This window comes from Protobothrops mucrosquamatus, unplaced genomic scaffold, assembly GCF_001527695.2.
Source record: "Protobothrops mucrosquamatus isolate PMUCROS unplaced genomic scaffold, P.Mucros_1.0 scaffold3179, whole genome shotgun sequence".
NCBI classification, from domain to species: Eukaryota; Metazoa; Chordata; class Lepidosauria; order Squamata; family Viperidae; genus Protobothrops; species Protobothrops mucrosquamatus.
The window spans coordinates 131,683-146,043 of NW_015389177.1; the positions used below are offsets into that span (position 1 = coordinate 131,683).

The following is a 14,361-nucleotide window of genomic DNA, read 5'->3' on the forward strand; positions in this document are numbered from 1 at the left end:
GCATCCCTACATCCCAGCCACCCACATTAATCAATTCCATGAAAGGGAAACTCACTGGTGTCCTTTCCTTTCAACACGTGATTTGCACATAGAAACTGGGAAATGTCTTCTTGCTGATGGTTTTTATACCAATCTTCAATCACATCTTCATATTCTTCCACCATTGTCTCACACTATCAGACAAAATGAGAGAGAAACCAAAATCATTACAGTATGATTCTGCAGAGGAAGCTACAAACCTAAGATTTCACTCCATATCCATTCACATCCTACTGATAATTTAATTTGTTATAAAATGGCTACTCAGGTGCCCCAGAATCCAATCATTGAAGAATAACAGAAACAGCCCAAAAATAACAAAAGAGAAAGGAGTAGAAAAGTACTATTTTCAATATTTTTAGAATTCTAGATTTACATTTTTTATTTTAAAAAGCCTTCTTTTTGTAAAGCTGAATCTAAAAATGAGTGCTAATACGAATAAAAGCTCAAATCTCTTTTCTCCTCCACTATTTGATATGTACAGATGGCTACATATGACAGGATTATTTTAGGCAGCACCTACACTTTAGAATAATGCCTCAGAATTGCCTTCCTGGCCCCTAAAACATGGAGTCCAGGCAATAGATAGCTATGTCAGGAAAGCATTTTTAGGCAAGAGATATCGTAAAGTGACAGGTGATTCCCCCTTTTCACTGCTTTTGTTGCTGTAAGATTACTTGAAAAGAGAGCTTCTTCTGTTTGAGATAAGTCACAATTTTGAACCTTCTATCTTGAATTCACTGAGTGGCCTCAAGAGTTTTATCATATTTTTAATACATTACTAAAAGTGTTTATTGCCTTGTGGATCCTAATGGGTAGAAAAACAGGAAACCAATATTTTAAAATAAATTTAAAAATCCTCACATACCTCTTGACACTGAGTCTGCACAATTGGTAACATTGAATATTCTTTTTATACTGGGAATAATAAGCAGGAGATAAGCTGCTCCTGTAATACTCCTGCAATACTGCAGTATTACTGTAAAAGGGTCCTTGCTTTGAGATGACAGCAGTAAGTTAACCTATATTAATTATATTTTCCCCCATCACATAATTAAAGCCAGTGTATGAAGGATTTCTGGATAATCTCCCATCCCGGCTCTGACTATATCTGGCTCTGCTTTGCTCCAGGAAATTCTGTTATCATGTGCCTTCTAGCCTGACTGTACAAAGCAGACTGCACCCCTCTCCAAAAAGAAGACCATACCCAGACATACCCAAGGCCTGATTTCTCTCTGTGACTCAAGCTTTACGTTACTGATTCTTACTTTGAAATCTCCCGCATATTCAGAAGCCCTCCAGTCTTTAGAAATATACATTTACATTTTTTCCCGAAATGGTGATTGGCTGACTCAAGAGTAAAGACCTACTAAACCACTGAAGCTTCAGCAGTTTCCCTACGAAACAATTTCTGTAAATTCTTTGCAAATATGCAGATTAACATAAATTTTAGCTAATGGGATGCTTCATTAAATTTTTCAAAGTAACTGACCATTTTGAAAGTTCTTTTTTGGGCTCCTCAGAGCCTCTCCAGATTACATCACACTGAAATTTTGAGGCAGAATAGCAATGATTGATGATATATTTTTTTAGAAATAACCTAAGGTATATGAATTCACCCAGCCTCATCCATTCTTCTGTGACTTAAAAGCCCCAGTCCTCCAAACTGGAAAAAAAGGTAGGCCTCACCCACTCCATGTCCCTGCAGCCCTTGAAGGCTAGAAATAGAAAATTCAGAGAAAGGGAAAACCTCAGACAAAGTTATCTAACATAATGTGGAACTGAATGAGTACTATCAGAAATTCTTTTTAATAATACAAAAATAAACTGCCATACCTGTTTCTTAAGATCAGCCACTTCTGCAGAGGTTTCATTCCATAAGTCATATGGAATGTCCATCACTACTTTTACTCCTTTGTGCACCAAGTTATGAAGAGTTTCAAATGTCTCAGACATACCCTAAAATAGAGTGAATAAAGAGTATACTTTGAAAACATCAAGGCAGCCAAAGGAAAGTGAGGAACAAGTAGTGCAAATTAATGCTTGTAAAAATTATGCAATAAATGCTAGAAGAATTCTAAGTTACCAACCTTTGCAAATCTGTTGCTTCCTGATCTTTCTTTGTGCAAATTGTACTCCAATAGTCTCTTGCAGATGTTTTCTATCACTTCAATCAGTCGAATGTCCCTGCAGACAGAAAAGAATGCTTGGAAATTAAATCACATTTTTGGATGTCCATTATTTCAACTATGAAAATGAAATCTCAGGTTGCTTTAATTACAGAAGACAAATGGCCAGTTTAATCATCCATTTGATTACCTCCAAGTTTTTTGTCTGTCAATGCTATGGCACTTTACTTCATAATACTTATTTTAGCATTTTGCTTATACCTCAATCCATTCTCAGGATCCTGAGAGACTAGCCACGATAAAAATCTGTTACATTTCTCAGCAACCTTGTTCCACTTACGATTTTGTGTACTTGATTTTGGATCCTTTGCCATCCAGAAAGCCATATTTTGTATCAATCATCTCCTTGGTCTTGCCAGTTTCATCGAAGGCAGACTTCAGTTCCACAGCAACATACTTGCAAACTAAATACAGTCAAACCTCAAAATAATTAGTAGTGGTAATTGTGACTGCTGATCCGCTATATTATTAATCTTGCAATACAAATCTATGAAATAGACTCAATTTTCCACCAGCTTATAGCAATGAACATATTGTAAAGCAATCCAGTAGCCTCACTACTCCATTTGCAAAACTTAATGAGTGGATATAATGCATGGATATAATGCATGGATATAATGAAAATTCACATACACATAGTACTAAACTCTTTATTCCATGCATTGCTCTATGCCACTCAGAGCTATACTTTTGCAAATTGGGCATCCACAGAAATTCTTTATATAATAAAACAAAACATACATACTCTGTTCCAATAAGCCCACACAACTCATTTTGCTGAACTCATTTTCTCAATCTAAATTCACTTTGTTTTCTTTACACTACAATGCTACCTACTTCAGAAACCTTAAAAACCCACAACTCTGGGACTCACAGTTCTTTCTGTTCCTCTTTTCTTTTTTACTCATCTGGCCTCATTTTAGTGACAACATTTTTTCAGATCCTTTTTCCATTCTATTAATACCATCAAAATTTTAAATAAAAGCCGCAGCCTCCTTTGAAAAACAGTCATTTAACGGCTATCATTCATTATCATAAGAAAGTTCTGTCACAGAATTTATTTTATTTACCAACATTTATATCCAGTCAAGTCTTAAAAACTCCAAGCAGCTAATAGGAAGTTATCCCATCATTCCCAGATTAAAATCATTTATTTTACACCTCCAAAATAACTTTGTAGCACTAATGTTATTACATTATTACAGCAAACAAACGGGCAGCAAGCAAATGTAATAATACATAGAAATATATAAACATTCCCTCATATTAGGAATTTCTAAACACAATTACTCCCTACTCCCTATTTTGCTGCCTGCCCCATCCTATAAATCTACTGTACTATTTCACTATATATCACTCTCATGATTACAACTTAAAAATAGCTCACAATTAGGAGAAGGTATGGATCTAGTGCTGCCGGAGACAAATATATTACTTTATATCCAAACACTGTTTCACTTTCAGAGCATTGTAGCATTTTAAAGACTAGAACAGTGTTTCTCAACCGTGACAATTTTAAGGCATGTGGACTTCAACTCCCAGAATTCCACAGCCAGCAATGCTGGTTGTGGAATTCTGGGAGTTGAAGTCCACATGCCTTAAAATTGTCAAGGTTGAGAAACACTGGACTAGAACCTTAATGAATACTGTAATTTTCGACAAAAGTAAGACAAAATCGATGCTCCATTCATTCTGAGGCTATACTTGAAAATATATATAACTGTTTTACGGTGCGTTTATCATCCTCCTGGATGGACCTTACTTAAGCAAGAGCTTGCCTGGTCTTAAGTTTCTGTTTAAATAACTGCCGCTACAAATTTGAGAGTTTTCATCCACTCGTTCCAGCTCCCATCAGCGCCCCTCGCTCCCTACTCCTGAATCCAAGCTCACCTTCGCATTTATTGGGTAGTTTAACCCAGTCGCTGTCATCAGCGACGATTCCCCCCAGTCTAGCCGGAACTAGCAGCAAGGCCAATAAAGCACAGACGCCCGGAACCCACGAAGCCATCGGAGACCTCCCTTAAGGTTGCCACGCCGCCACAGGCACAACAGCCGCACGAACTAATACTCACAATCCGCCCTCCGCTTCCGGGATCCTCCTCTTCTAATGTAACTATAACAACCAACTGTACCAACCAATTGCGGTCCCAGTCGTGGCACGCTCCAACAGACGGCTCGGATTGCTTCAGTTGCCAGCCAATCGAAGACCCGCATAGCGCTCCCATTGCCCCAATAAGCGTGCTTTGTCCTCCTCCTCCTCCTCCTCCTCCCCTTGAAGTGCTGCCCTCATTGCTCTCTGATTGGCCTGTCTGACTTCCTCCCTGTTTGTTACGCTCGCCCCATTCGTTGCAAAAGACGGGAAGAAGGGGGTGGGTCGAAGTGCTCCCTGATTGGATCAAAGGGCACGTTGAATAACGCAGGGCTGTACGGGGGGTGAAGTTCGGCGTGCTTTCTTTACGTTGTTTAGATTTCTTTTATTCAGAATGGTAATAAAGATGTGGAATAGATGGGCCTTCCTTTGCTTCGTGCATCTAACTAGATTTGGCCTGAAACATTTTATAATGCAGTGTTTCTCAACCTTGACCATTTTAAGGCATGTGGACTTCAACTCCCAGAATTCCACAGCCAGCATTGCTGGCTGTGGAATTCTGGGAGTTGAAGTCCACATGCCTTAAAATGGTCAAGGTTGAGAAACACTGTTTAATGGAACTAAATGAGAATTCTGGGAGTTGTAGCAGAACTAACTGGCAGGCACTCTGTTTGGAAATAGGCCCCGGACATTTTGCTGCTGAAACAGCATAAATTGGCATCTCTTAACTCTTAAAGAGAAAAGAAATATACTATTCAGGACTGGCCAAAATATGTTGAAATTGTTATTTCCTGGCAGTACAAATGCAAGAGCAGATTGAGATTACATTTTGCTGTCTCTTGGCTGGTGTTCACCTGGATCTGTCTGAGACAGCTGCCTCATTCTGAGTCTATGGAGATTCTCAGTCATCCAGGTCGTAGTTATCCCAAATACGTTTTCTCATGAGGCAACTGGACTTTCTTGTTTTTCTTTGAAGACGTTTCGCTTCTCATCCAGCTTCTTCAGAGCTGTCTTCAAAGAAAAACGAGAAAGTCCAGTTGCCTCGTGAAAAAATATCTTTGGGTCTGCTTAGGAATCTTCTGCAAATGGGCACCCTCCAAATATATAGGACCAATTCCCACAATTGCTTCTCTCTGCTGGATAGAGGAATAGGGAATATGGAAGTTGAAGTGCACCTGTAAGACATCCAGTTTGGGCATGCTCATTTACAAAAATGCAGCGGTCAGTAGTACATTCCATTAAGCAATGGTGGTTTTTCTTAGATAAATTTGTAAATGATTGCAATCTTGATTATGTGCCATCAAATTGTTACCAACTCTTAGTGACCACTGGAAGTGACCATCATCTCCATGATGACCTGCCCCTAGCCTGCCTGGTCCTTTAGCTCTTCCAGGAGTGTCCTACGGTTGCCACTGAGTATCCACCTTGCTCCTGGTTGTCCTCTTTCCTTCCACCTTTCTTAATAGAAATGTAAGTGTTCAGTTTTATCAGTATGGCTACAAGTGGGAAAAGATTTAATAAAACCTTCCTTTACCTTGAAGTCCTCACTCTGCTTAAAACTACACATCTCAAAATTGCAGTCCTTTGTTTCTGGAGAGACAGAAGTTTCTAGGGATCAGATAGTATTGCATAATTCCATTCTGATACCCCATCCTCATCTATGAAATTGTTTTCTTTGTGTTACAGAATACAGTAGGGATCATCTGCTGTCCTACTTTCCATCTCTCTTCTACTACCACAATATACATAGAAGATTTAAAACTGGAATAACTAAAGGCTACTCATGTTGGAACTGTCCCATACAGTACTTATTTTCCACAATATACTTTTCCTGTGACTCTGGAAGTTTCTTGCCTTTTAATATTTAGATGTGGATGTATAAATAAAGTAGATTCTTACCTGTGGTCCCCCTCCCCCTCCCCCTCCCTCTTTCTCTCTGCTTTTGCCTGCTTTGTCTCATTTTGCTAGCTGTTTTGTAATAAAATAAACATCAAGCTGTATTTTTTGCTAGCTAAACTACATGGTATGCATGCTTGCTCTGAACTTGTCACATGGACTGACTAGGAATAATTATCCAATTCACTGAAGAAGAAATCATTGAGCTCAGTGAGCCTTTAATGTAAATATACATTGGATTGTGTTGTTAGTCTTTCATCACTTGATGATAACTCAAAACATACGTTATTAAGTTCAAGAACTTTATAAAGCTCATGTACAAACCTCATAGTAGATAACCTGTGGCTTTTCATATGTTCCTGAATTACAGCTCCTGTTTCACTCATCACTGACAATACTGGCTGGATTTAGTAGAAGTTGGAAGGATGTAGGATGCTCTCCCGTTACAGGCATGTAGCTATATTTGCACAAGATGCTTACTCATAATTAATCTAGCCATCATTGATTTAATTAATCAAATTTACTGACTTTGTATAAAACACTAAATTGTAATCAAATCATATTGATTGGATCTGCATAGCCTGTTAAAATGGGATTAGCTGTTTTTGGATCCATTGTGTTGTGAGAATTCATTAGTATTCAAAAATGCTAATACAATCCTGGGTTGTATAAACAGAGGCATAGAATCAAGATCACACGAAGTATTCGTACTGCTTTATAAAATCCTAATAAGGCCACACCTGGAATACTCCAGACAATTCTAGTCACCATATCACAAAAAAGATGTTGAGAGTTTGGAGAAAATTCAGAGAAGAGCAACTAAGATGATTAAAGGCCATGAGACTAAAACATACGAAGAACGGCTGCAGGACTTGGGTTTGGCTAGTCTAAAAAAAAGAAGAAATAGGGGAGACATGATAGCAGTATTCCAGTATTTGAGGGGTTGCCACCAAGAAGAGGGGGTCACGTTATTCACCAAAGCACTAGAAGGCAGGGCAAAAAATAATGGTTGGAAACTGATCAAAGAGAGAAGCAACCTGGAATTAAGGAGAAACTTCCTGACAGTGAGGACAATTAACCAGTGGAATAGCTTGCCTCCAGAAATCGTGGGCGCTCCATCACTGGAGATTTTTTAGAAGAGACTGGACAGTCACTTGTCTGAGATGGTATAGGTCCTCTTGCTTGAGCAGGGGGCTGGACTAGAAGACCTCCAAGGTCCCTTTCAGATTCTATTCTATTCTATTCTATTCTATTCTATTCTATTCTTGAGAGAAACTAAAAGTCAAAAGAATTGTTCCATAAGCTTGTGGCACAAATAACTTTAAAACTGGAATCTCTCTATGCCACAATTAAATAGGTCATTATTCTACAGTTACTACAGGTGTAAACTTTAGATTTCCTAACCTGGAGCTACCTGCCCTCAGTTCATTTTTGTAACTCTTCATTTGACATATTACTACAATACAAACAATACAAATAGTTGCTGGCCTACTTATCTTTGCCAGTATATCTGACAGTCTTATTAACCGAGTCAGAGATTCAGCAGTTGGGAATATGGAACTGCCATCTACTTTCTCCAGGAAATGCCTGGAATCTCATAAGCCATTGCACTATTGCACTAAACTAATGTTAGAAAGGGGTTGTAATATCTTAGCCCCTCCCCTGTTAGCAGGAGAGGCAATAGTGAGGGGAAGGGAGGAAAATGGGAAGAAGAAGAAGAAAAAACTAGCAGTGTCCCAAGTTCTGATCTACACAAAAATTTACTCCTCTCATTCCAGTTGCCTCTACCTGTTGTCGTTTTTCCTTTTACCTGTTTCCTTTCAATAATCCCCATCATGTTTACAATACTCAAATCTAAGGATACTTTTCTAGCAACCTGTTTTCCTTCCTTCCTCTACAGGTACATAAAAGGCAGAAGGTAAGATGCCAGTGGGAGAACTAAAAAGGATTCCCTTCCCTTCTCCATTTCCCCAATTCTTAAGATGCTCCCTGCAAAATGGCTCATGAAAAGAAAAACAACCCAAGTAAGGATATCAAAACCTTTAATGAGAGAGAAAAAAAGCACCAATAAACAAAGCAGCCACCTCCACCACAGGGGACTAAGGGAACCCACAAAATGGAGAAAAGGGATGTTGGCTGGGAAATTCTGGGAGCTGAAATCCATACATCTTAAAGTTGCTGATATTGATATTAATGCATGCTCATCTTTTTTCAAACTTCCACACAAGCCTGAAAAAAGATGATGATGATAATGATGATGCTTTAATCAATCGTAAATGGTTTAATAAATGATTAAGGCAGCACATTTTAAATTCTTACATTGCATTAATCCTGATGATGATTAAGCAGCAACATGAAATCAGTCCGATGTGTCTTTAAGCCACCAAATGCAGAGTTCCCCCACTGATCAACAGTTCTGTCAAAGATTGCTTTCATCATTCAGTTGTTGGAGTCTGGGAGTTAATAACTGGATACTTTCTTACGATCGTGGAATTCTGAATGGACATCACAAAATAATAGGATTGAAAGTGACCTCAAAGGCGCTATAATCTACTTTGTGTTATATTCATAGCATATCCGATAAACAGATGCCCAATTTCAATTCATCACTATTTGAAGCATTCTGTTCCAGATTCCTTGAAGCACTTCATGCATTTTAAAAATAGTGTTAGCAGCTCTTTTCATGTTCATTTTTTATAATTTGAGCTTATGGTAACAATGCGCTACGGTTTTATTTATCTTTTGTAAAGAATGCAGCAGGTCATCAGCACATTAAACATTAGGAACTTGAATAGCAAAGTTCTGATGGCCAGAAGATGTAATTCTTGTGTGCGATTATGCAGAATTTCAATGGACAACATCTGTTCCTCCACTGCTATAAAAAGCAAACAAAAACAGTATTATATAGCAATATTTGCAGCAGATATTCAGACATTTTTGGTCCTGATGTTCTCACATGAATTATTCTGTGCTTTTATTAGCTATCTCTTTGAACTTACTTTAAACTACAAATTCAGAATTAGGAGGTATTACTGTACAGTAAATTATGAATGTGTGTCACTACAGTTTTACAAGTCATTTGCTCTGTTGGTTGAAAAATCAAATATTATTTCAATCTGCCTCTTCAGCTATTTTAGTCACATAGAAATCATTTTAATGTAAACAAAAATATAGTATTCAAACATGCAACATTTTGACCACATTCTGTGAATTAGGTTAAAGGTTAAACTTCCTCAATAGGTTTTCTTTGGAATGATTTATTTACATTTCCATAGCCGCCCAACTCAAATAAGTGATTCTGGACAGCTTACAATTTTAAAATTATAAAACAATTAAAAAAGCATTAAAATGATTAAATATCCACAAAATCAATAGCTGCAAGTAGCAGCTGTGATAATTAATCATCTAATAGTAAAACTAAGTAATGGGCCTTTAACACATTCCAAGCCACAGGCCTGTATACACAGTCAGGTTTTTTACAGTTTTGCAAAAAGCCAACAGGACTGGGGCCATTTTAATCTTCAAGGGAAGAATATCCCATAACGCAGGACTACATTAAAAAAAAAACATTCTTCTGTTCCTGGCAGCTGACACTCTTTGGCTGATGGGATCTACAGCATGCCCAATCTGTTGGATCAGATTGTATGGGTAGAAACTTGTGGAAAAGGACAGTTCCTCAGGTAACCCAGTATCAAGCTACGTAGGGCTTTAAAGGTGACAACAAGCACCTTGAACTGCACCCGGAAACACACTGGCAGGTAGCGCAGCTCATGGAGCACTGGTGCTACATGTGTCATGTAATCGGCACCATTTATTACTCTTGCAGCCACATTTCCACTAGTTGAAGTTTCCGAATGCTACAAGGACAGCCTTTCTGTTGTCTGAGAAAAGATAGAGCACAATAACAGTGATCAATTGAATGGTCCATAAAAAGTGATCGAATGAAGCAAAGTAACTTCCCTCTAGATCAGCGGTTCTCAACCTATGGGTCGCGACCCCATTTGGGGTCGATCGACCATTTCACGGGGGTTGCCAAGCAAGGCTGTCCGCCATTTTTCCCCCCCTTTTCCGGCGGTGCCTTACCTCCCTTGGGCTGGGCCAGCTGGTGGTCGGCCTGCTCCGTCTCTGCCGCTTGCCAGCTACGCCTCGGTCGGCGCAGGGGGCAGAACCACGCATGTGTGGTGCTCCCAGGCAGGGAAAGTCCTCGACTTACGACCGGTTGGGTAGTCCTCAACTTACGACCGGTTTAGTCCTCGACTTACGACCGGTTTAGTCCTCGACTTACGACCGGTTGGGGGTCGCGGCATTAAAAAGGTTGAGAACCACTGCTCTAGATGCTTACTCTCTAACTACTTGGAAAATAAGGAAATATTCTGTATTTACCTCCTTGATTTTCATACAGACATAGATCATCCATATATTGTTCTTCTGGAAAAAAATAATAGTAACTGTGAAATATTCTTTTTTTGAATCCTTAAAGCTTCCAAGTAATTCATGTCTTTAGTAAAGTTAATGAACAGATTGATTTTTAACTGAGTTCTCTTCATCTAGTTTTTAGGACTTGTGTGAAGAATAGATGATGTTTTACATAATATTTATGCAAAAATATTGAAAATTCAGAAGACTTCACAATTTTTAAGCACCCACTTTAGTTATCAGAGATAACTGGTATATTTATTTCTGGCCTGGCCAACTCTAATAAAATTGCTACTTCTATTTATATGGGGCCAGTGTGCACAAATTAATTTATTACTTTACTTTGGGAAGCAAAGCCCCAGTATGTTTGGTTTTAGCTTATTTTGTGAATTCAGTCATACTTGTAAGCCATAAAATTATTCAGCATGACATGCTAAAGTAGCCAACTCCGCTTTATTTAATAAACAATGGTTAAGTAAGTCAGAATTAATGCAATTTATGAACCCAGCCACAATATTATAATTTAATGTCTTTTTTTACACTTAAATATTTCCCTCCCCCTTTGATAAATACCAGAGATTTGTAGAGAGGTAGTGTTCCATATTCTTGAGTTTTGATTTTGTGCAACCGAGCAAATGACAATATTCCATGATTCAAATTCTTTGCTGGGTATGGAAATTTGTGAGATTGTGCTGAAAGAGCCATCTTCTTCCTTGAAAATGCCATAAGTATAAGCGTCCAACATGCTCCCGTTTCCATTGGAAAACCACGTGACTCCCAGTGAGTCCTCCGAGAAGTCATTCACCAAACATACAATCAGGGTCTTTCTTTCACCATTTATTTCCAGGTAGAGTGGTGGTGTCAGAGTTGAAAATAGACCTAAGGAGGGGTGACCTGTTATCCAAAGAAATGGTTTATTATAAAGATGCATGCACAAAATTAGTTTACAGAAAAACAATTAAGATTATTGTTATTTTTGGAGGTTCACTGGGATATATCTCTTTTTCCATAAAAATATAGTTCTTTCCCCTCTCCTTGTGCAGTCACTTTTCTTCATTCACAGAATTTTACAGGTCTTCCAACACCATTGTCTTATTTATGTAACTCACCTATGTTTTTCCAATAGCTTTTCTTTTTCTTTTCCAAAGAAGTGCTGAAAATTTTACTCACATGTCAGAAGCTGGAGAACTGCAATGATCAAGAGATGCCCAAATGGCCTCCAGGCCAAGTTCATTTGGAAAGCCCACAGCATCATTTCAGGGAACAAGGATGCCTCTGAAAATGTGTGTTTGTAACTGACAAACTCAACTGAAGTTCTTTCTGACCACCGTTTTCCTTTCCCATTGGTAACAGCTGCACAGCTGCTTGGCAAAACCCCCAAGGTTTTTGCTTAAGTCACTTTCCTTTTTAATATTTTCAAAATGGCTTGTCTCTTTGTACTGCCATTGTCACAAACAGATTTTGTACTAGTATTAAAAGCACGAATATCTGAAGCATGAATAGATGTAATGTTTACATGTACATGTGTTCATATCATTTATTGATTGATTTTAACCATCTCAAACTGTCCCTGGGCAGCATATATATTGACTATTAATGTACCATCAAGTCATTTTTTATTCTTAGTGACCACACAGATGGATTTTCTCCGTAACAATTTGTCCCTAACCTAGTCTTCCTACTGTGCATTTGTCATCACTGTAATTGAGTGCATCCGGCTGGCTGCTATTCCATCCTCTTCTCTTTCTTTCCATCTTTCCTAGCATTAAGAGTTTTTTTCCAGACAGCTAGGTATCCAAAGTAGGATCATTTGAGCCTGGTCATTTGTGCCTCAAGTGAGAACTTCGGGTTGATTTATTCGGTGATCTACTGGTTTGTTTTATTGGCTGTCCACATATTCTCAGGAATCTTCTCCAACACCAAATTTCAAAGCATCAATACTTTTCCTATCTTGCTTCTTCAAAGGAAGCCAGTATATACACCCATACACACACAGATTGTTTTAAAGGCAAAGTGTAATTAGCATCTCTCACAGGTTTTAGAACATGTTAATAACATCTATTGGGAGGAATAAGGAAGACAACAAGAACAGGTTTTGTAACTCTTTTAAAACTAACGAACTTTCTTGAATCAGACTCTGTCATTAGTTTCAAGAACATAGTCTTGAAATAGGCAATATGTGAACTTTATTAGGGACAGTCATAAATACAGGGAATGCTAAAAATAGTGACCAGATGTGTTAATAGTAATTCCTTAGGTAATTCTGTCTTTGACCAATCCATTTTCAACAATGGCTGTTTAATTCTCTTATGTCACTATTGTCAAGGCATTTAAGAGTGTACTCTCTGATTAATATATTAATCTTTGAAATGCTACAATATTCTTGGTGGCTTTTGCAAACAACTAACTCAGCTAAAAGTAAAACCAAGTCAGCTCTGCTATTTGTGACTTCATGAATTATTTATTCATTTTATATAGCTGTCCACTCCACATTCGTTGACTCTGGGATGCTTACAATTAAAACATAAACAGTACAAAAAAATTACAAATAAAGCAAACATACAAATAATCCAAAATGAAGATATCTATGTACTGTAGTTTAGAGATAACTGATGTGAGCTGTAAAAAAAAAATCAGAATTATCTTGGCAAATGTGAAAGTAGTTTTCCACTGCTGCCTACTGGGATTTTGTTTTGCAATTTTTAAAAAATCTGCAACTTTTGATAGTATTGCTTTCTCATCCAAATTCTAACCAGGACCCATCCCGCTTGCCTTTTCACACCAGACTACCTCTCTGGAAGTTCATATGGAGTGTAAACTAGGGTTAAACTCAAGTGTTTTTCAATCTTGACAACTTTTAAGATGTGTGGACTTCAACTCCCAATGCTGGCTGGAGAATTCTAGGAATTGAAATCCATACTTCTTACTATTGCCAAGTTTGAAAAAACACTGAGTTAAACTTATGAATGTCAGACCTGGGTTGCCAAAAATCCGGGTGGCTCTCCCCCAGTCATTTAGTATCATAGGCTCAGAGGAAAAAGAGGCTCAGAACCGAATAGCGACCAGTTGCAGAACCGAATAGCGACCAGTTGTGGCATCTCCCCGCTAATAGATCGATCTTGGTACGGCCTGTCCTAACTCCCCTTCCTGGCCGTCTTAATTATAACTTCCGGGAAACCAGAAGGATTCCGGAAGGTCCTTTTTCCCGGAGCCTCTCTGGAATGGGTAAGGCGGAGCACTCGTTGCTTCTGGACAGACTGGACGGGAAAGATCTGGCCGATGCTGGGATCTGTAGGGCAATAGGACGGTTTTTCTGTGTCTCTGAGGTTCACGGGCTTTTAGGAAGTTCTGCGGAGTCCTGCTTTGCAGTAAACACGCTATTCACGGCACGGGGGTGGGGGGAGCGGTCTCTGAAGGAAATGGCACCCAGCATGTTCAGCCTAAAAGTCCGTGGAGCTGTTGCTCTTTCGAAGCATCAAACAAAAGCGATCACAAAGGGGGTGGCAGGCCGAGTCCTTTGCCTCGTTTCCCACGACTTACGGAAAAATCCGTAAGGATTGCTTCGTGTACGATCCTCCAAAAAATTATCAGGGGTTCTCAATCTTGGCAACTTTAAGACTTGTGGACTTCAACTCCTAGAATTCCTCAGCCAGCAAAGCTGGCTGAGGAATTCTGGGAGTTGAAGTCCACAAGTCTTAAAGTTGCCAAGGTTGAGAACCCCTGCTCCAAATG

At 38.7% G+C, this 14,361-nt stretch overlaps 2 protein-coding genes across 2 annotated transcripts in view; both read right to left on the reverse strand.

The window, feature by feature from the left end:
* Nucleotides 1-4,312, reverse strand: part of CNPY3 (canopy FGF signaling regulator 3) — a 6,458-nt gene extending 2,146 nt beyond the window's left edge. The window contains exons 1-5 of the mRNA XM_015826562.1: nt 4,119-4,312; nt 2,509-2,632; nt 2,130-2,226; nt 1,876-1,998; nt 56-173 (exon numbers count right to left, since the gene is read on the reverse strand). Of these exons, the coding sequence (XP_015682048.1) occupies nt 56-173; nt 1,876-1,998; nt 2,130-2,226; nt 2,509-2,632; nt 4,119-4,236 (580 nt within the window). The 5' untranslated portion in view covers nt 4,237-4,312. The remainder of the gene's footprint in view (nt 1-55; nt 174-1,875; nt 1,999-2,129; nt 2,227-2,508; nt 2,633-4,118) is intronic.
* Nucleotides 4,313-8,948: 4,636 nt separating this feature from the next.
* Nucleotides 8,949-11,884, reverse strand: PTCRA (pre T cell antigen receptor alpha). The gene is made up of 3 exons (XM_029286248.1): nt 11,800-11,884; nt 11,203-11,526; nt 8,949-9,088 (listed from the first exon to the last, which is right to left on the reverse strand). The coding sequence occupies exons 1-3, from the start codon at nt 11,882-11,884 to the stop codon at nt 8,949-8,951; spliced, it is 549 nt and encodes a 182-aa protein (XP_029142081.1).
* Nucleotides 11,885-14,361: the final 2,477 nt, after the last annotated feature.